This window comes from Podarcis pityusensis, assembly GCF_964106645.2.
Source record: "Podarcis pityusensis genome assembly, chromosome: 2".
NCBI lineage: Eukaryota > Metazoa > Chordata > Lepidosauria > Squamata > Lacertidae > Podarcis > Podarcis pityusensis.
The window spans coordinates 13,113,027-13,135,528 of record NC_138029.1 but is presented as its reverse complement, the minus strand read 5'-3'; the positions used below and the strand labels follow the sequence as shown (position 1 = coordinate 13,135,528).

General features: G+C 46.8%; 1 protein-coding gene across 5 annotated transcripts in view; it reads right to left on the bottom strand.

Moving 5' to 3' along the window:
- Nucleotides 1-22,502, bottom strand: part of LOC308470924 (nuclear receptor subfamily 1 group D member 1-like) — a 58,919-nt gene that overhangs the window by 30,509 nt on the left and 5,908 nt on the right. For 3 of the 5 annotated variants that reach the window (XM_080994624.1, XM_080994627.1, XM_080994625.1), the window contains exon 2: nt 15,925-16,005. The exons of 1 other annotated variant lie outside the window; for it this stretch is intronic. In XM_080994624.1, coding sequence (XP_080850750.1) covers nt 15,925-16,005 — 81 coding nt within the window. Of the gene's footprint in view, nt 1-6,757; nt 7,379-15,924; nt 16,006-22,502 lie in introns of those variants that run through there. One more of the 5 variants, XM_080994628.1, reaches the window with a different exon arrangement.

Below are 22,502 nucleotides of genomic sequence, written 5' to 3'. Positions count from 1 at the left end.
ACCATCTGGGAATCGTTGGGACAAGGATTACACATACATGAGGGAGGTGGATGGATGGATGGCTGGTGGAAGGGCCCTGGGTGAAAGGCAGGGAAGATCTCTGAGGCTGAGAGCCAGGGAGAAGGAAGGGAAGCTCCCAGGTGAGATTTGGGAGGGATCCCCACTTTCTGTGCATGACGTGGGTTAAGAGCTACCTTTGCGAGAGGACTCTGTGCTTTTTCTTCTCTCTGATTTTATTTTATTTTTATTTAGCTTGGTTTCTTTTATCTTACTGTATTATGAAAAAGCTTTAATAAAATATTATGGGGGGGGGGGGGAATGAATGTGGCCTAGAGAAAAAAGTTTGAGAACCATAGGTCTACACTACAATCAAACTTGGTAATGTTTTTAATCTTTTGATGTCTTACTGTGTTTTAATTTGTTGGAAGCTGCCCGGAGTTGCTGGAGTAACCCAGTAAGATGGGTGGCAATAATAATAATAATAATAATAATAATAATAATAATAATAATAGCTCCATCCACTACTGCCTCTGATCATCCTTACCACTGCAGTACCACCTGCGGCTGTACAATTAGTATGGGGTGGGTGGAGGGTGAACATTCTTATATTCAAGGGAAAGTTGTAAAATAAGGTCAGTGTCCTAAATGGCACAGATCCTACCATTCACACATAAGCTAAATGTTGTTTACTGCTTCTGCAAGCAGTGTGCATACTGCTTTGCTGCATGCACACTGGGTATTTGTTGTGTTTCATGATCCCAGAGTCTAGACTAATCTGCTCCTTGTGAATGTGTTATCTTTAGGGTGCCAGGGGAATGGGTGCCTGTGGGCAAAGGGCCAACCTCAGGCTAATTTTCATCGTGAGATGAGTGCTGTGTGCAGAGATCACTGATTATTGCACTCTGTGTTTCTATAAGTGGACAAGGATGTGCAAACATAGCAGGAGATCGTTGGCTGCACGCCCAAAATAACACAGCTTATGAAACAGGTTTGGAAACACTAGTAAAAAAAAAAAAAAGGCAGAAAGCAATGCCTACATGCACACATGGGGAATGACTTCAGCAGATGGGATCAGATATAAAGCCCTGCCGTTCAAGTGGGCTTCTTCTCTGCTAATTTCAAGGGCAGTTTTGCACATAAACACTTTTGAAGTGAATGGGGAAGCCCTGATGCAAAGGTGAGCTCTAGGAAACAGATAAGGAAGTGCAGGGAATTGCAGCCGTGTGCAAAACAGAAACAGTAAGTGAGAATGCCTCATATACCCCATACGTTTCAAGCCCTTGACTTTCCCCAAGAATCCTGGAGCTGTGGTTTCTCAAAGGCACTGGAAATTGTAGCTCTGTGGTGGGCAGAGTTCCCAGCATTCTTTGGGGCAGCAATGTGTTTTAAATATATGGTGTGCACAGGCAGCCAGAGAGAGAATATGGTTCAATGAATCAAACTCGGGTCTCCTTTAACTGTTGCAACATATTCTAGTTAGGAAGGTGCAAAATTTCACCAATGGGTGACCAGCTCCTTGGCCAACCCTTCCGACGCAGTTGAACTCCAACTCCCATCAACCCCAGGCAGCATAGCCAATGGCCAGGGATGATGGGAGTCAGAGTCCAACTACATCTGGAGGGCCATAGGGGAACTGCAGTCTGGGGCCCAAAGTATATTTCACTGTGTGCACACAACTCAATGCTCCCTCCCCATATACACACCTTTGGAAACTAAAACATGAAATATTTCCGAATAGCCATTAGCCAAGATACAACACAAAAACCACAAATTAATTTCCTGCCCCCCTTGAGTTTTTAAAGCACTTTTCTTGTTCCAGTGAGCAAAAAATTGTCTGTTGATTAAAACCAAGCGGACCCCCACTGAGGGACAGACACAATTGCTTACTGGTCTGAGAATTCGGCCACCAGTTGTTCTTTATCAGACAAATCTGTGGTAGCAACTGGAATTCCAGGGGAAGAATTTGGCCCACAGAAAACTGGAATTTCAAGTGGATAAAAACCTCCTGGCTACAGTCAACTTCCCCATAACTGGCTTTGAGGGGAAGGGGAAATTGTTAGAAATGTATGGGTGGGATTCACCTTCTGAGTCCTGTCAGTGCAAGGCCTTAAAGGGGGTTCCCCCCCCCCAAAAAAAATTGGCTCAGGGTGGTAGTGTCTGAAGAATATTTTGCAGCCTTTTAAATGTATCTGTGGGAAGTGAAGGTTTATTGTTTTGCTGTTTCGTTTTACCGGTACTTATGTACTTGTTTTTATCCTGTATTTTATTCTGTGAACCGCCCTGGGATTTTATGATGAAGGGCGGTATAGAAATCTGATTAATAATAATAACTGTAATAACCTCCAGAATAGCATACACAAGGTGTCGTTCTGTCTGGCCAGCTGCAACGCATTCACCACAGCACCTTTAATACTAGTCTAGGAGAAGGAATTTCAGCAGGTGTAGCTTACATGTAAAATTATTGTTGTTCTATTTATTATATATATAATTTATTTACATCCGGCCTTTTTCCCTGACAGGGATTCACTAATGACCACTAAGGATTTCTTCTACCACTGCAGAGTTTCCTTCATGAGGAAACGCCCGAGGCTGCTTTGAACCAACTCAGATGATCTGCTACATCTATCCAAGTCTCGACCGCTCTGACCAACAGTGGCTACTCTTTGGGTCACAGTCTGACCATGAAGCAGCATGGCCGACTACCTTTGGGCTCAGCAAGCTCACTGCAATGTTCCAAAGCAGCGACGTCCCAGGCCGAACGGGGTGGAAGACAATCTTGAACTTCACATGAACCTTGAAGAGGAATCTCAGCCTTGTAAATGGAATCGGCCTCCGAAAATTTGGCAAGCGGGACACTCCTATCCCAGCCCATGCCAGCACTCAAGATCTTTAACTACTGAAGAGATAAAATAGCAGCACACCTGGGTGCTGAAAGCAGGCACATCCATGCACACCTTCCGCCTCCTCCTCCTCAACAGCCCGTGAGTCACCTGGCAATCTTACTCAAGCAGTGATTAGCTGGAGAAAACCTTGGGCACGTTCAGTTAAGGCCTGCGGCGCTCAAGTCAGGAGACTGCGGAGTCAGGTGAGCACCAAGCAAGTGGTAATCACGTGCAGGTATACCCAGGATCCTCCAAGCAAGGGACCTGTCAAGACTGCCGCTCCCATCAGACGGATTAGGCAGATGGATGCTGGTTCAGGGACTCAGCCCAAAGTCTCGCAGGACACCTTGAATGCCTTGCAGCGGGGAGGATGAGCCTTGGTGGCCCACATTCCACCACTGGTTCTTTGAGGAAATTCAACTTTGAATTAAGGAATAGGGTTTAAGGAAGAAAGTTGTCCCAGTTACAAAGAAAAGGAAAAAAATAATGGGGGGGAAATGCAGAACCTCCACATTTTAATGGCACCCCCTCTGTTTAGGTTTTGTATGTTGTACCACGGCTATGTCCCAGTGAGCTTCATAGTATTATTATTTTTAAGGTGAAACTTACTAGGAGATACCAGCTTTATCGGGACGCGGGTGGAGCTGTGGTCTAAACCACTGAGCCTTGGGCTTGCCAATCGAAAGGTCGGCAGTTCGAATCCCCGCGACGGGGTGAGCTCCGGTTGCTCGGTCCCTGCTCCTGCCAACCTACCAGTTCGAAAGCACATCCAAGTGCAAGTAGATAAATAGGTACCGCTCTGACAGGAAGGTAAACGGCGTTTCCGTGCACTGCTCTGGTTTCGCCAGAAGCAGTTTAGTCATGCTGGCTACATGACTCGGAAAAACTGTCTGCGGACAAACATCAGCTCCCTTGGACAGTAAAGCGAGATGAGCGCCGCAACCCCAGTTGTTTGCAACTGGACTTAACTGTCGGAGTCGTTTACCTTTTTACCAACTTTATTATGAAATATGACCACCACAAGGAAGGGTTTGGTGATAAAATACACTTGCAGCCCCAATGTTTGGAGAAGCAGGATACACCGCATAATACAGAAGTTGGCCAGCCCTGCCTTAAAGAGAGTGTGTATGTGTTTCCTTCAGCCATCAATCATTGAGGAGGCATTGCTCCCAAATGGGTCCTATTAGAAGGGAATACCCAAGTCTCCAAGGGTGCCAACAGTTGCACACGTACTGTACTTCTGTAGGCACTTGATAAAAGATTAGGCCTAGAAGGCAAACAGGATGGACTTACGTCATGCACAGAGGTTGAAATCAATGGGGCTTAAGTTAGTCATCCAACCCAATGTTAACCCACAACTGGAAAGTGACATCTCGAGAGATTGTAGCACAATGCACAGTGTCAACATGCGTTGTCGTGAATCACCACAGCAGCCTCCTAGAACGATAAGGAAACCTTCAAGAGGCCATTGTGACGTCACAACAGTCCCAGAATTTCTGATTGCTGCATTGCCCCAGTGGAGAAGGCACAGCAGCTTCCCCAGCCAAGGGGGGGGGGGGGAGGATCACAGTGATGTTAAGCTTCACGGTGGAATTCAAGTGCAACTTGATGGCATCTTGCACACCACCCACCTCTAAACTGCAGTAGGGCTGACCGCTTCTAATGCTATTGACCCAGAAGTGGCCCCAGAGCAGTGACATGTTGCTCCTGCTTCTTGTCCTGCTGCCCCAATGATCCCTGGGACTAGAAACGTCCAAGTTCTTTTAATGCGAGTGCGCATGAAATACAAAAAAAATAGTATTTATTCCTCAAAGGAGTTCAAAGCAGAAGGCATGCTCCATTCAATTCGAATGACAAACCTGCAAAGTCAGTTGGGTTGAGAGGCAAGTGTGGCTTTCACACAGCCACCGAGTTCATTCTATTCCTCAGCGAGATTTGAACCCAAGTCCGTCACTCTGTGGCCACCAAGGAACTTCTGGGGGTTAACAGGAGATCTGTGGGACTCTTAATGCTATGAAACGCTTCCCCTACACTGCACTCCAAAAGCTTCTTACAGATGATTTAGCAGGAATGAGGGGCGGGGGAGGAGACACGGGGCAACCCAGGGCTCTGCAACTATGCAATCAGGTCACAGTGTCCCCCACAAAGACTGCACAGCAGAGGATTCCTTGTGAAAATTATTTCGTATTCCAGAGATCTGTAGTAGATGGGAGAAACCCCCCCCCCCCACACACATATGGAAGGCACTCTTGCATGAATATAAAGATACGTAACCCAGCCTGGCTCTGTTTGTAACCTTCTTCACTAAAACAAACAAATGAAAATTCTGCAGCAAGCTCCATCCGCGCCAATGCAAGAAAAAATCAGGCAGCCTGTGTAAACGCTGCAAATTAAATAAATTTGCATCTATCTGCTTTTGGGGGGCATAATTTATTCTGCTTCTGCTAAAAGGACAGGCAAAGAGCTATGCAGGTCACCAGTACCCATCTCCTGGTCCATGGAAGCCTTGCTTAGATATCTCCCCCCCCCCCCCCCCGCATCTGAGATTTCAGCCAGCATTGCCACTACTGCCACCAAGCATTGATTAAGGACTAGAAACTTGCCCTTTTAAAACAAGAAAGTTGATATTTTCACAGGATGCTGAACTCTACGCTGGGCAGCCTTCTCTGCTGTGATGGAATGACTATCGCTTTCTGAGTAAAAGAGGACACAGCCCAAGGTCCCATATCCTTAGCATCTACCAGGGGAAGAGAATTCAAGCTGGGAAGGAAATACCTTTACCCGAGACCTGCCAGTCTGGGCTGGATGGTCTGATTCTGTGCAAAGCAGCACTTGCTCATCTCTCCTATGTAAAAAGCTGGCTCTCTTTACACTGGCCCACTTTCCTGGGTTAACCTCATCTCACCCCGCTTTCAGCAACCCTGTTCCCCTAAAACCCAACTTCCCACTTGGTAGGTCTCCACACGCATCAATTCGTACATCCCAGAGAGACCTCATGGGGGTGACTGCTGGACCCCTCCAATTTGCACACATACACACAGAGCTCTCCAAACCTGCAATATTTCCACCCTCCTTTTTTCACAACAGCCGAGGACAAAACAGAAATGAGTTGCAGTTTTTCAGAGCCTGCCAGTCAGATGCCACGGGGCTTGTTTACCGAGGTGCACGAATCCCGGGGCATTCCCGCAAGTCAAATGCATGCTATTTTATCAAAACAAATTTCGAAGGCAAGTAGTAATTTTACGCATCAGAACTACTTCCCACATTGCAGCAATAATTTTCTCATTCCTTGACTGCCCCTGCACGTCTTTCAGGCTGGCTCCCTCCCTCCCTCTCCTTTCCACTTAAAACCATATTTCTATTTTCTCCCTCCACCGCCACCCCGCTCTTCATGCAAAGAAATAAAAAGGGGAGGAAATCAGGCATTAAAGGGTCTTTAGAAACCCCCACTCACAATTCAGAAATGTACGCTTCGGCTAGGAAAATACCAAATGTCTAAAAATAACGCAAGGGGATTTCTGTGCGCGCTGATGTGTGTTTTTCTAAATGGGAAATGAATTAAATCCCAGACTTATGAACGCCTTCCGGTGCCGGGAATCTAACCTGATAGGATATCCTATCCTAGGATATTGCCACTGAAAAGAACGTTAAAAACCCGGCTTATATATGGCACAAAGATGATTGCATTTTGCAAACGGCTTGCAAAAAAACACAAACCCAAAAAACACAAACCCGGGTGCAGCCTCTCCTCTTTTTTCGCATTCCCCCTTTAGCGCCCACCCACTTCCAGAGAACTGATGCCATCTCCTACGATCCGCTAAAATCCTAGCGAGAGAGAAGAGTTTGCAGCATCACAGCAACGCTCGCCGGCTTACCCGAATTGTTATCCATGTTGCTGCGTCTCCAGGCGCCCGGCTTCCGTTTGCAGATTTGACTCCGGGTTTGCAAGGGAGAAATCGCGACGAGCCGTTGCAATAGACCTGTGCGGTGCGTGTGTGCTTGCAAACGAGGCGGCCCCCTCCAAGCGGCCGAAAATAAATAAATAAATGGAAATAACGATCGGCGGAGCAAGTAGGCTAAGCGCTAAGGGAACCCTCTGCGGCTTCCCTCCTTCCCCCTCCCTTGCTTTCTCCCGCGGATGCGAGTGTGCGCGTGCTCGCTCGCTTGCTTGCTTGCTCCCGAGCTGCGAAATGGTTTCAGGTTCCCGAAAGCGGCGTTTTTGCAGCCTGCCGCCACTTCCACGTGCTTCCAAGCCCGGCTCCGGCTGCAGATTCCCCCCCTCTCCACCACTCCCCTTACTCCGGCGCTCCCTGGATTGTATAGGCGCGGGTGAGGCTTGCTCGCTTGCTGCTGCTTCTTTTTTGCTTGTTCAACTCGGGGATTAGCCGCTCCTGTTTTCGAGCCAGGAGGGAGCGGGGGAGGGAAGATCTGGCTTGCCTCCGCGGCTGGCTCATGTGTAGCCTGCATGTGACAGCGTCGGAGGCATGCCCCACTGACACACATTTCAGGCAGCCCAAGCGATGACATCAGCTCCCGCGGCCGCACATGGGCAGCAAGGCGGAGGAAGGGGAAGGGGAGCACGGCCTCGCTTCACACACACATTGCAGCAGCAGGAGCCCAGATCCGGGGGGGGGGAGAGCACCCCCCCCACGCACGCACCCCCCCCCCCACCGATCGCGTCCCCCGCACCCACCCGTCGCCTGGCACGGCCCCATCTGGGACACAGGCAAGCGGCAGTTCCCAGCTTATTGTCAGCAGAGAAAGGGGTCACGTCCTGATTTGCCCCAGAAGGGAGCCAAGCTGCCGCTCTGGATCCCGGGGGGGGGGGGGGGCGAGGATGACTTGGGGAAGGGGGAGAGTGGGGTGGTGATTAACCGGAGGTGGAGCTGGGGCATTGTCTGCTCAGAAGCACTGTCTTCTTCGTGGTGGTTCAATAAAATAAAAAGTGGTATAAAAAGGTAAAGGGTGAGAGGGGACTCCTTGTCCCTTCACAAAGCCACAGTTCCCAGAGCTCCGTGGGAAGAGGGTTGGACTGTTAAACCTTTTTAAGAATTGTGGCTTTGCAAGGGGAATAGGGTTCTCCTAACAACTCTCAAGGGACGTGGGTGGCGCTGTGGGTTAAACCACAGAGCCTAGGACTTGCCGATCAGAAGGTTGGTGGTTCAACTCCCCGCGACAGGGTGAGCTCCCGTTGCTGGATCCCTGCTCCTGCCAACCTAGCAGTTTGAAAGCATGTCAAAGTGCAAGTAGATAAATAGGTACTGCTCCAGCAGGAAGGTAAATGGCATTTCTGTGTGCTGCTTTGGTTCGCCAGAAGCGGCTTAGTCATGCTGGCCACATGACCCGGAAGCTGTACACGGGCTCCCTTCGCCAATAAAGCGAGATGAGCGCCGCAACTCCAGAGTCGGCCATGACTGGACCTCATGGTCAGGGGTCCCTTTACCTTTTTAACAACTCTCAACATGCTTAACAAACTACAGTTCCCAGGATTCTTTGGGAGAAGCCATGATTTGTAAAAGCGGAACATTACTGCTTTAAATGTAAGGTGCAGGTGGAGTCATAGTTGTGGGGGGCAAAGGAGGGCTAGTTCAACCCAGTCAGATAGGCAGGGTACAAATGATAAACTATTATTATAAATTATTATTATTACTCTATGCCCTTTTTGTGGGTTTGACATAGGCATCTGGATGGCCACTGTGAAAACAGAATGCAGGACGAGATAGGCCTTTGGGCTGTTCTTACATCTTATTGCTCTGATTTGATTTATTCCAGTAAGCTTTAAGCATACCCAGATTTCATAAGATGACCCCATCTGTGTTCTACATACAATTCCTAAAAGAGTTCCTCCAGTTGAGACAATTTAGGTAAAGGTAAAGGGACCCCTGACCATTAGGTCCAGTCGTGACCAACTCTGGGATTGCGGCGTTCATCTCGCTCTACTGGCCGAGGGAGCTGGCGTACAGCTTCCGGGTCATGTGGCCAGCATTACTAAGCCACTTCTGGCAAACCAGAGCAGCGCACGGAAACGCCGTTTACCTTCCCGCCGGAGCGGTACCTATTTATCTACTTGCACTTTGGCGTGCTTTCGAACTGCTAGGTTGGCAGGAGCAGGGACCGAGCAATGGGAGCTCACCCCGTTGCGGGATTCGAACCGCCGACCTTCTGATTGGCAAGTCCTAGGCTCTGTGGTTTAACCCACAGCGCCACCCGCGTCCCTTGGTATAGGCAGCACCAAAGCTGGGGAAAGCTACACCTGTTGGATTTCTGCCTGTGACCAGGCCCAGACAGAGGGGCGGCCTTATGGGCCACTTGGCCTGGGCCTCCGATTCCAAAAGGGGCCTCGGTCAGCATATTCACGATCATTTTGTCTTTATATGCAGATACGGTTCAAGCCTTGAAGTAAAATTATGTGTCAGCATAACTTTTGTGAAAATTATTTATATACTTATTTATAAGACTTCACCTGGCCCGGGCCTCTGCAAGGCCCTCCCTGTGACCAGAATTTCTGAACCGCAGCTGGTTAAAAGTGCTGCAGTCAGTAAGCTCCCCAGATGGTGTTGGACTACAGAGCCCATTGTTCCCAGCCGGCTTCGCCCATTGGTCAGGGATGATGGGAGTTGTAGTCAACACCTGGGGACCCAAGGTTGAATAATTATAAGATTAGAGGAATTTTCTGCCCCTTTTGTTTTACTGGGGGTATCTGCCCTTGAAATCACTGGGGCCTTAAAAGTGCCTCTTTGGTTGGCTCATGGTCACCATATTGTAAATCCTGCCAAAGTTCTGAAGACAGTTATTTATTTCTGTGATGCCATAATCAGTGTACAGGTGGTTTCCCCTGACAACTAGTGACTACAGAGTGCTAAAGCCTTGTGACTAGTGACAACAGAGAGCGAGGCAGGCTGCAACCCTGGGCTCACTTACCTGGAAGTAAATTCCACAGTGAAAATCAAAGTTAGACTTACTTTGGAATAGACATGTCAAGGGCTGCAGCTTTAAGCAACTGTGAGCCACTCAAATTGGGAGTTCCAAGACTGAGAGAGTTCACTGAGTTTCTCAAGTGCTCAGGGTGGATCATAGGAATCTGTCTGAGTCAGACAACTGTTTCATCTAGCTCTGACTGGCAGGGGCTGTGCGAGGATCTTGCCAACCATACATGGAAATGGTGTGGCCACAAAAACATGGGGCTGCCTCTGTGCAAACCACACTATGGGCCTAACCATTTAAAAAGCCCCAAACTGCCAAATTATGCACCATAGAAATTAAAATCGCCCTACATCTGCTTAACCCTGGTGCATGTGTCAATGCCATTTCGAGCATGAAATACTTTGATCACTTCTAAGATGCATTCATCATGTGCAGACGGTTTTGAGAATCCACAATTTGGGCCTCTTTAAATTGTCTCAAGGGACGCGGGTGGCGCTGTGGGTTAAACCACAGAGATTAGGGCTTGCCGATCAGAAGGTTGGCGGTTCGAATCCCCGCGACGGGGTGAGCTCCCGTTGCTCGGTCCCTGCTCCTGCCAACCTAGCAGTTCGAAAGCATGTCAAAGTGCAAGTAGATAAATAGGTACCACTCCAGCGGGAAGGTAAACAGCGTTTCCGTGCGCTGCTCTGGTTCGCCAGAAGCGGCTTAGTCATGCTGGCCACATGACCCAGAAGCTGTACGCCGGCTCCCTCGGCCAATAAAGTGAGATGAGCGCCGCAACCCCAGAGTCGGCCACGACTGGACCTAATGGTCAGGGGTCCCTTTACCTTTACCTAAATTGTCTCAACTGGAGGAACTCTTTTAGGAATTGTATGTAGAACACAGATGGGATCAGCTTATGAAATCTGGGTATGCTTAAAGCTTACTGAAATAAATCAAATCAGAGCAATAAGATGTAAGAACAGCCCAAAGGCCTATCTCGTCCTGCATTCTGTTTTCACGGTGGCCATCCAGATGCCTATGTCAAACCCACAAAAAGGGGATAGATTAATAATAATAATTTATAATAATAGTTTATTATTTGTACCCCGCCCATCTGACTGGCTTGAACTAGCCCTCCTTTGCTTTTGTTGCCCCCCACAACTATGACTCCACCTGCACCTTACATTTGAAGCAGTAATGTTCCGCTTTTACAAGTCATGGTTTCTCCCAAAGAATCCTGGGAACCGTAGTTTGTTAAGCATGTTGAGAGTTGTTAGGAGAACCCTATTCCCCTTGCAAAGCCACAATTCTTAAAGCGGTTTAACAGTCCAATCCTCTTCCCATGGAGCTCTGGGAACTGTGGCTCTGTGAAGGGACAAGGAGTCCCCTCTCAGCAAACTACAGTTCCCATGATCCTTTGGAGGAAGCCATGATTGCTTGAAGTGGTGTGATATGACTTTAAATGCAAGGTGCAGATGTGGCCGATACTGAGACATATATAGCCCCCGAACCTAAAGATTCCATATAGCCATCACCACTAATTGCTCAGTCTATCTTTCTCTCTCTCTGCATGTGTCTTTGTTCCCTTCACTGCTACTGCTAATACCTCGGGTTGCAGACTCTTCAGGTTACGGACTCCGCTAACCCAGAAATAGTACCTTGGGTTAAGAACTTTGCTTCAGGATGAGAACAGAAATGGCACGGCGGGAGGCCCCATTAGCTAAAGTGGGTTACCTCAGGTTAAGAAAGGTTTCAGATTAAAAACAGACCTCCAGAATGAATTAAGTTCTTTACCCGAGGTACAACTGTACAGTGGACGCTCGGGTTGTGAACGTGATCCGTGCGGGATGCACATTCGCAACCCGCAGCATTCGCAACCCGTGTCTGCGCATGCGCGGGTTGCAATTCAAAGCTTCTGCACATGAGCAAAGCGTGATTCAGTGTTTCTGCGCATGCGTGACCGCCGAAACCCGGAAGTAACCCGTTCCAGTACTTCCAGGTTTCGGCGGTCCGCAAACCGAAAAAATGCAACCTGAAGCGGCTGTAACCCAAGGTATGACTGTATTGTAATACAGTACTACAGGTAAAGGTAAAGGGACCCCTGAACATTAGGTCCAGTCGTGGCCAACTCTGGGGTTGCGGCGCTCATCTTGCTTTATTGGCCGAGGGAGCCGGCGTACAGCTTCCGGGTCATGTGGCCAGCATGACTAAGCCGCTTCTGGCGAACCAGAGCAGCGCACGGAAACGCCGTTTACCTTCCCGCCGGAGCGGTACCTATTTATCTACTTGCACTTTGACGTGCTTTCGAACTGCTAGGTTGGCAGCAGGGACCGAGCAACGGGAGCTCACCCCATCGCGGGGATTCGAACCGCCAACCTTCTGATCGGCAAGTCCTAGGCTCTGTGGTTTAACCCACAGTGCCACCCGTGTCCCAAATACAGTACTAGCCCGTGTCCCAAATACAGTACTGGCTTAATATAAAACACTTGGAGATAGGATCATAGAACTGCAGAGTTGGGTCATCAACTCCTTGCAATGCAGGAATCTTTTTTGCCCAATGTGCAGCTTGAACCCACAGCCCTGAAATTAAGAGTCTCATGCTCTACCAACTGAGTTATCAGTCTGGAAGTTAGAATGACAGCTCAGGCCTGTAGCACAAAACAACTAACGCCTAAATAGAAAAAAAAAAAAATGCATTATTTTTAAAATACAGGACTCAATGTTTGCAACGGATGAATTGGTTAAAAACAGAGATGTGTGAGCCAGGAAGTTATATACCAGGGCGCAGAGAAAGCCCCTGCTGAATATGAAACTGGGACAACCGCTATTAATAGGATGTAAAAAAAACACAGAGAGAAACTGGGACAGTGCAGTGAACCATTAACATACTGCCATGACAAAGGTTTAAAAAGTGAGGCAGAAGGTGGGGGGGCACCCGAAGTTAAGAGAGCTGGAACGGGAAGCTGACAATTTAATTTACTCGAGTCTTTTTCTCCTAAAAGTTTGTTCTGCTCTGAAAAATAGAGTTTGTGTTCTGGGTCCCGATGTGAGCACCTGAGAACATTTGATCAAGCATTGCGCCAGAATAATATCAGTCAATGGCCTTGCTGGGGGGAAAGTCTTTATAGCACAAGAGAAGTCCGTGAAGGTTTAGGACAGGGCCACGCAAGGCATCCTGAAGACTGTAAGAGCAGAGAAGGTCCTACTATGCAGCGAGTTGAGGCAGCAGTGCCCATGGCAGAGTGGGAGATCCAGATCTGATCAGTCACAGTTCTCAGGGAAGCCCTCCTGCCCAATCCCCGAGAATAGAAGCGGTTAAGAAAATGGGAGGCCTCCCATTCATTTCAGCAAAGTGGATGAAATCAGATTTGACCGCCACCAGGTCTGATAGCTTTATAAAGGGATTTGATGAATGGGAGAGAAAAACAGTCATGGCTTACATTCCGATGGGGCTTGTGCAGGAGAACTTCCCAAGGCCGCACTTCATGGCACTGTGCAGTCACAAACCATCTCTAGGTATTGCGCATGCGCAGAAGAAGACGGCACATGGATGCTTCTCCAATGGAGAAGTCTCAGTCTTGCTCTGAAGCCGCCACAGGTTGGAGCACATAATCTGCCTACTGTGTGGCTGCAAAGAAGGCTCAATTTGCAGCTTGCATCCTCTGGTAACCATTAGGTCCAGTCGTGACCGACTCTGGGGTTGCGGCGCTCATCTCGCTTTATTGGCCGAGGGAGCCGGCGTACAGCTTCCGGGTCATGTGGCCAGCATGACTAAGCCGCTTCTGGCGAACCAGAGCAGCGCACGGAAATGCCGTTTACCTTCCCGCCGGAGCGGTACCTATTTATCTACTTGCACTTTGGCGTGCTTTCGAACGCCTAGGTTGGCAGAAGCAGGGACCGAGCAACGGGAGCTCACCCCATCGCGGGGATTCGAACTGCCAACCTTCTGATCGGCAAGCCCTAGGCTCTGTGGTTTAACCCACAGCGCCACCCGCATCCCATTAGTATATAAAGCCCTTAACAATTAGGGACCGGTTTACTTGCAAGATTGCCATATGTGCCCACTCGACTGCTTCAGTCTGCAGAATCGCTGTCTCTTCCGCCCTGAGTGTGATGAAAACATCCCATCGCACCCACTACAAGAGCTGCAGCAGAATTACATACCCTCAGAGGATACAAACTGTTCTCTGTTTCATCTCTGTGTGAGTTGCTGTTCTAGGCATGCCAATCAGCAGGGACACCTAAAGCAAAATAAGGAAGCTTCCTTATCCCGCGTCAGGCTTTTTGTCCATCCAGCCCAGTATTGGCTGCAGCTGATTGGCAGCCGCTCTCCAGGGTCTCGGGGTCTCAGAAGCCTTTGCTATCATGCTCTTTCTGAGTCCAGAACAGTGATCCATGCAGCTACATAAGGGATGGTGTGCAGTGTATCACTAAAGCTAGTGTTGCTTCAGCAAAATGATTTCTGCTTGTTCAACAGCACCCCTTGTTCTCCCAGGCACCCCCTAAATCTGTTCTGGGTTTACCCCCGCTTCTATGGAGCAGATCTGGAGACAGCGTGTGCAAGGGGAAGGAGGAAAGAGGGTGAAAGTCCCATTGCACTTGCACAAGGATTTACTTCAACACTGTCCAAGAGCTGGTCCCCTTTGCCAAGAAGTTCTCCTCTTACATAAGCCTTTTCGGGATGCAAGAGTAAAGTGTGTCACCAGTTTTAATGCAGAAGCTATTAGAAGTTTGTATGATTATGTCTTGTTCAAGGCCTCCCCTGGCTGTCTTGCCAGACAGCAATTCATCTAAAAAGAAACCTTCGCGGACTTTGAAGGATCCCAGGGAAGAAAAGAAGGGATTGAGCAGTTGATAAATGGCAACCCAGAACCAGCTGAGCCCCTGCTTGCTGTTTGTGGCAGTTCACAAAAAAAGCACCACACACACATAGGTGGCCCAGAAACCCTAACTCTCTGCTTCCCTTCCACTCCCCACCCCCACCTCTCTGGGTGACCCAGATTCCTGCATGGAACCATTACGTTTGGCTAAATAAGTAGAAGGCAAAGAGTCACCATCCTTTCAGATATAGACAAAAGGAGATGCAATGTTTTGTTACACGACTTGTTACATGCTCTGTGGATGGGTTTAAAAATAAAGAACAGGAGCAAACAGAGGTCGCAGCTCAGCCGAATCCATCAACAAGAGGCTTGTGGAAGCTGTAGGGATTCCAGGAAGAACAAGGCGAAGATCATTCTGCCTCATCCAAGCAAGAGAAGGAGCAGCTGCAGAATATGTGCTTGCTGTCAGAAAAGAGCACTGCTCTAATGTTTGCTTTCCTCTACCCTCCTCAGCCCTTTTTCCTTTTATAGCATATCCATTAGATTGTCAGCCTGCTGGCAAGGATTGTTTTATCTGTTAATCTCTTTGCAATGCTTAGAAATTTTAAGTACTTATTATTATTAAGTATGATGTGAGGATGGGATGTGGGTGGCGCTGTGGGTTAAACCACAGAGCCTAGGACTTGCTGATCAGAAGGTCGGCGGTTCGAATCCCCATGATGGGGTAAGCTCCCATTGCTCAGTCCCTGCTCCTGCCCACCTAGCAGTTTGAAAGCACGTCAAAGTAAAAGTAGATAAATAGGTACTACTCCGGTGGGAAGGTAAACAGCGTTTCCGTGCGCTGCTCTGGTTTGTCAGAAGCGGCTTAGTCATGCTAGCCACATGCTAGCTGTACGCCGGCTCCCTCGGCCAATAAAGCAAGATGAGCGCTGCAACCCCAGAGTCGGCCACGACTGGACCTAATGGTCAGGGGTCCCTTTACCTTTATCTTTACGATGTGAGGGCTGTCATTTGAGGCACCCTTACTCAGGAGTAAGTCCCACTGAACAACATGGGACTTGCTTCAGCATAAATGTGGCTGTATAACTGCAATCATTCTGACCTGGGAGTAAATCTGGTTGATACCAATGAGACTTACTTCCCAGCAATCTATGTTATTGTCATCTGCATGGGCCATCTTCTACGTAAAATGCCTCAAAGAGACTTGCATTGTAAAAGGCATATACATACAATAATTTAAAACAAACATCCTTTAGGCAGAATGCAACCCTGCCCGGAACAGGGAACCATCCACTGACTGTGCCTCAGGGTCTTACCTGGGTTGAGCTTCAGTTTCTTGGCTCTCATCCAGTCCATTACAGAGGCTAGATGCTGGTCTAACACATCTACTGCCTCACCTGCAGTATAAAGGAGACGTAGAGCTGTGTGTCATCAGCACATTGACAGCAACGCTTCTGTAAGGGTAAATCCTGTCTCACTAACTGGTTAAAAGCTGGTTTTGGATTGAAGAAAGAACAATTGGACATTATTTGTTTACAAGAAACTCATGTAACCAGGCTCCACAGAAAAGTTTTGGTAAATAAAAGATTAGGCCAAGAATTTATTTCATCAGATAAGGTTAAGAAAAGAGGTTTGGTGATATATGCTAAGGAGAGCCTGGCACCAAAATTTTTATTTAAGGATGAACAAGGAAGAATTTTGGCGATTGAAATTCAGACGCAAGGAGAAAAAATTTTGATATTAGGAATATACGCGCCAAACGACGGGAAATCAGAATTTTTCAAGAAGCTGCATGAGATTTTACTGGACTATATGGACTATGCTAACATCATAATGATGGGAGATATGAATGGAGTGGTGTCTACATATATGGATAAGTCTCAAAGCCAAAATTTAACATCAGATGGCAGACTGCCTAAAACCTTTTTTGAACTGACTGACAATTTGGATCTGATTGACATATGGAGGACAAAGAACCCCCTAGGTAAAGAAGGAACTTTCTTCTCTGAGGCCCACCTGTCTTGGACAAGGATCGACCAAATCTGGATGACTAGAGGGTTGGCACCCAAGACCAGAAAGGTGGAAATCTGCCCAAAAACATGTTCCGACCACAATGCTCTGAAATTAGAACTTAGACTAATTCAATCCGGCTCCTTCAGATGGAGAATGAATGACACCTTACTAAGAGATCAAGAGATTGTGAAAAAGGCCCAAAAAACACTAAAGGACTATTTTGAGATAAACCTGAATACTACAGTAGAAAAAAGAATGATCTGGGACACAAGCAAAGCTGTTATGAGAGGGTTTCTGATACAACAGAATACAATTAAGAAAAAGCTCTGGAATGGAAAAAAGGATAAAATATTGGAGAAAATACATCAAGGAGAGAAAAAATTGAGAACCAAACCAAAGTCAAAGGAGGTGCTGAGAGAAATCAAATTCCATCAAGCACAATATTCTAAACTGATAAATCAAGAGATTGAATGGAAAATTAAACAGATGAAGCAAAGATCGTTTGAATCAGCAAATAAATGTGGAAAGCTGCTAGCTTGGCAGCTGAAAAAAAGACAAAAGCTAAATACAGTTACAAATCTAGAGATTGAAGGAAGAACGGTGCAGAAACCAGAAGAAATCAGGAAGTGCTTCCACAGATATTTTAAAGAACTCTATGCACAGGGGCCTCAGAAAGAACTTGAGATAGACCAATTTTTAAAGATAAATGGACTATCAAAAATAACTCAAGATAAAAGATCAATCTTGAATTCTAAAATAACTTCACAGGAAATTGAAGGTGCCATCCAGAATATGCAACTAGGCAAATCTCCAGGCCCGGATGGACTTACCTCCAAATATTATAAGACTTTGAAGGACTATTTGACACAACCTTTGTTAGAGGTATGTAACCAGATTATGGATGGGAAGAGGGCACCAGAAACGTGGAAAGAAGCTTTCATCACATTGATACCTAAGACAGAATCTGAAAAGACTCAGCTTAAGAACTATCGTCCCATCTCACTCCTGAATGTGGATTATAAAATATTTGCAGACATTTTGGCAAATAGACTTAAAAAGATTTTAAACGAAGTAATTCATAAAGACCAAGCAGGCTTTCTCCCTGGTAGACACTTATATGAAAACACCAGAAACATCATTGACATTTTGGAGCTTTTACAAACCAATAGGAACACAAGGGCGGTGTTAATTTTTATTGATGCGGAGAAAGCATTTGACAACATATCTTGGATGTTTATGAAGAAAAACTTGGAAGGGATGGGAGTGGGACGGGGGTTTGAAAATGGAATAGAAGCAATTTATTCGGAGCAGAAAGCTAAATTAATAGTGAACAATGTGGTGACGGAGGAATTTAAAATCGAAAAAGGGACACGACAAGGGTGCCCTCTATCCCCTCTTTTATTTATTTCGGTCCTGGAGGTGCTACTGAACATGATAAGGGAGGACCGGTTGGTACAAGGGATAGAGGTCGGAGTGAAACAATATAAACTGAAAGCTTTTGCAGATGACTTAGTTCTGACATTACAGGAGCCAGAACCCAGTACTAAAAGGGTTTTAGAACTTATATCCGAGTTTGGTCGGGTTGCGGGATTTAAGTTGAACAAACAAAAAACTAAGGTTCTGACCAAGAACTTGACACCTACTGAAGCAGAGGGGTTTCAGAGGGAAACAGAATTAAATGTGGTTAAAAAAGTGAAATACCTAGGGATCTATTTGTCTTCCAGAAATTTGAATTTATTTAAAGATAACTATGAGAAATGTTGGTTGGAAGTCAAAAAGGACTTAGAAATTTGGTCAAGATTGAAACTTTCCTTGTTGGGAAGAATCGCAGCCATAAAAATGAATGTTTTGCCGAAAATGTTGTTTTTGTTTCAAACCCTACAGATCGTGGACAGAGTGGAATGTTTTGGAAAATGGCAGAGGGATATATCCAGGTTTGTTTGGCAGGGCAAAAAGCCCCGAATAAAGTTTAAAATATTAACTGATTCGAAAGAAAGAGGGGGGTTTGCCCTGCCGGACTTGAGGTTGTACTATGAGGCGGCAGCCTTCTGCTGGTTGAAAGATTGGTTTTTGCTGGAAAACACCGATGTCCTAGATCTGGAAGGTTTTGACAATACCTTTGGTTGGCATGCATACCTATGGTATGACAAGGTTAAAGTTCATAAATTGTTCAAAAACCACATTGTTAGAAAAGCAATTTTTGCAGTCTGGATGAAATACAAAGACTTATTAGAGAGTAAAACCCCGAGGTGGTTATCACCGGTGGAGGCTAAGGCTCGAAAAAGACCCAATATGGAGGCCTACTGGCCGAAATATTGGGAATTAATTGAAAAAATTGGAGACAACTGGAAGCTGCAGAGCCAGGATAAACTGAAAAACAAGGTGCGAGATTGGTTACATTATGCTCAAATTCAAGAGGTTTTTAAATTGGATAAAAAAGTTGGTTTCCAGGTGGAAAAATCGAAATTAGAGACAGAATTGTTAGAACCAAAGACCAAGACTTTGTCGAGAATGTATAACTTGCTGCTTATGTGGAACACACAGGATGAGATAGTTAAATCTGCCATGATAAAATGGGCACAGGAAATGTAAGGAGGCAGAGGGGACCTTTTTTCATCTCTGGTGGACCTGCCCAAAAGTGAAGGCCTTCTGGGAAATGATTTATAACGAATTGAAAAAGGTATTTAGGTATACCTTCCCCAAGAAACCAGAGGCCTTCCTGCTGGGCATGGTGGACCAGAGAGTGTCAAGGAAGGACAGAACTTTGTTTATGTATGCTAGCACAGCAGCAAGAATACTCATTGCAAAGAGCTGGAAGACACAAGATTTGCCCACGCTGGAGGAATGGCAGACGCAGTTGATGGATTACATGGAAATAGCTGAATTGACCGGCAGAATCCGAGATCTGGACGAAGAAGCAATTCAGGTGGACTGGAAAAAATTTAAAGACTATTTGCAAAAATATTATAAGCTGTATGAATCTTAAGATAGTGCACGATTAGGAAATGCTATGCTTTAGCAAATATGGTTAAGTAAATGGTAAAATAAGTGATAAAAGAGAAAATGAGATAATTTGAATCAAACATGTTATGTTTATTTTAATGGTTTTAAAATTGAGACATAATACACTGAATTTAGATACATAACAACTGAAAGTTACAATAAGGTATGAAATAAGGTAACAAATTGCTGACATTGTTAATTTAAAGAACGCAGAGCCAGAAGGTGTGGGGAAGTCCAAACAGGGATTTATTGAAAGTGGATTTATAACCTCTCTTTTTTTTTTCCTTTTTTGTTAAAAAAAAAAAAAAATTGTTTCTTGTATTTACTGTTTCTGTGTTGTGTGGAATCTATAAAATTATGGAAAGAAACGCAATAAAAAATTTATAAAAAAAAAAAAAAAAAAGCTGGTTTTGGGTGTCATGAAAAGGCAAATTGATGTTAGATTAAATAATATTAATAACACAAATATGTAGTAATATGTTTAATGCCAGAAAATGGATTGCGGGATTTTCCACCTTGGGTACCAGCAGCACCAATTTCAGGCACGATCGTGGTGGTCTCGCCCCAAATAGATATGACCTTGCCCAAAATTGGCGCCGATGGTGCAGGCAGGGCACCTGTAGAGGGCTTCTGCCACCTGAGGCAGCGGCCTCACCCTGCCTAACAGCTGGGCCAGCTCTGCTTGTATGCTTTTGACCACTCCGTACCCAGCACCCATCTCTTTATTCTGAATAAACAGAGCTATGGGAGCTTCACTCAACTTCGCCTCACACATCAGGCAGGAAATTGGAAGCCAGCCTTAATCCCAGTGACCTCCTGTTCGTCATCTACGGATGAAGGGCAGTACACAAATTTAATTAATAATAATAATGATTTTGTTGGCATCCGTCTGTCTTGAGAGACAATGGAGTGCACCTCCGGGGGTGAAGTTAAACTGCTCTGTGTGTTAGCACAGCCTGGCACAAGCCTGGGCAGTTTATATGGAAGTCCTGGGCTGCCAATCGCTGTGGTCCAAAGGAAAGCAGAATATGTTTGACACCAGCTTGGCTGCAGGAGTTGCTGGAAGGAGGCGTACAAGTCGCCATCCAACTGTCTTAGGAATTGCACTCCAGATTTACTACTACTAGCGTTTTCTTCTCTTGAACATATCCTGCAAAGCAGGTTTAGGATCGGAGTTTTCCTTCTCCTAATCACAACCACCTGGGGTGCCAACATGAATAAAATATGGGGGGGGCAGGTAAGCCCCCTCTGCATAATCGATCACACACCATTTGAATGGCGATGCCCATCAACTTGGGGGGGGGCACAGCCCCCTCAAATATTTTATGGGGGGTCGTAAGGGTTTTTGCAGAGATTCTCTCCCCCTCTTTCTTTTTCCTTTCTCCTCCTGTGAAGAGGCTGCATCCTAACGTTTTAATGTTGTATTTTAACCTTGTTTTTTAAATTGTATTTTAATCAACTTGTTTTTACAGTGGTACCTCGGGTTAAGTACTTAATTCGTTCCGGAGGTTCGTTCTTAACCTGAAACTGTACTTAACCTGAAGCACCACTTTAGCTAATGGAGCCTCCCACTGCTGCCGTGCCGCCGGAGCACAATTTCTATTCTCATCCTGAAGCAAAGTTCTTAACCTGAAGCACTATTTCTGGGTTAGCAGAGTCTGTAACCTGAAGCGTATGTAACCTGAAGCATATGTAACCTGAGGTACCATTGTATTATTGGTTGTTAGCCGCCCTGAGCCCGGTCTTGGCTGGAGAGGGCAGGGTATAAATATAAATAATATAAATATAAATACAGGGACCTCAGGCCCTAGGATCTGGCTCTTACGACAACACCACCACAACAAAGCAACAACAAGGGAGGTCGCTGGCGGCCCTTAAATCTGGCGAGGTTGGGGCTTTATTTCTGTAAAACTTCGGTCCGACCTCGAGGGAGGAAAAGAGAGATTAAGCTTTAGCTGGCCTCAATCCTCTCTTCCCTTGATCCACCCGCAGCGAGAGGCGCGACCTCCCCAACTCCGATCAGCTGCGGAGAAGCGCACGTGCGGCGCCCGGAGTCCCATCTGCCAAGCCGCTGCTCCTTGCGTGCAAGCCCAGCCAGGGCAGGACGCGGCCGGGCTGAGCCCTCCGGCTGCTCGGCCTCCCGCTCGGGGCTACCCCGGGCAGGCCGGGGCGGCGGCGGCGGCGGCGCTAATCTCCCCTGGCGCTGCGGGCGCAGATCCGCCCCGGCGGCGCAGGCTTAGCGAGGGGCAGCCATGTGCCCCAAGGGGCGCGGCTCAGCGTGACTCGCTCGCCGCACGTGGGAAAGGGCGATGCGAGGACAGGGGAGGAGCGGGTGGCGTGGGGGAAGCCAGCAATGGCTGCTCTTAGCTGGGGGCGGGGTGGAGATTGGCGCGATTCCATTCCCACGGACGCGCGCCCAGGAGGCTGACACGTGTTAGAAGAAGGCTGAGAGGCCTTGGGGGGAAAGAAAGGGGCGGGGGGGGAATCCTGCTACGACTTTATCTTTGATAATCATTTTTATTAGTTCCCAATTACAATCCAATAAAAGCCTCATTATAACAATACCAATTTATAGCATAGGTGTCAACTGTTCCCTTTTTTTAAGGGAAATTCCCTTATTCCGAATAGGATTCCTCGCAAGAAAAGGGAGAAGTTGACAGCTATGATTTATAATACAATTACTAATACCAATCGTTCAAATACCGAATTATATACAGTGGTACCTCGGGTTACATATGCTTCAGGTTACACACTCGGCTAACCCAGAAATAGTGCTTCAGGTTAAGAACTTTGCTTCTGGATGAGAACAGAAATCGGGCTCCAGCGGTGCGGCAGCAGCAGGAGGCCCCGTTAGCTAAAGTGGTGCTTCAGGTTAAGA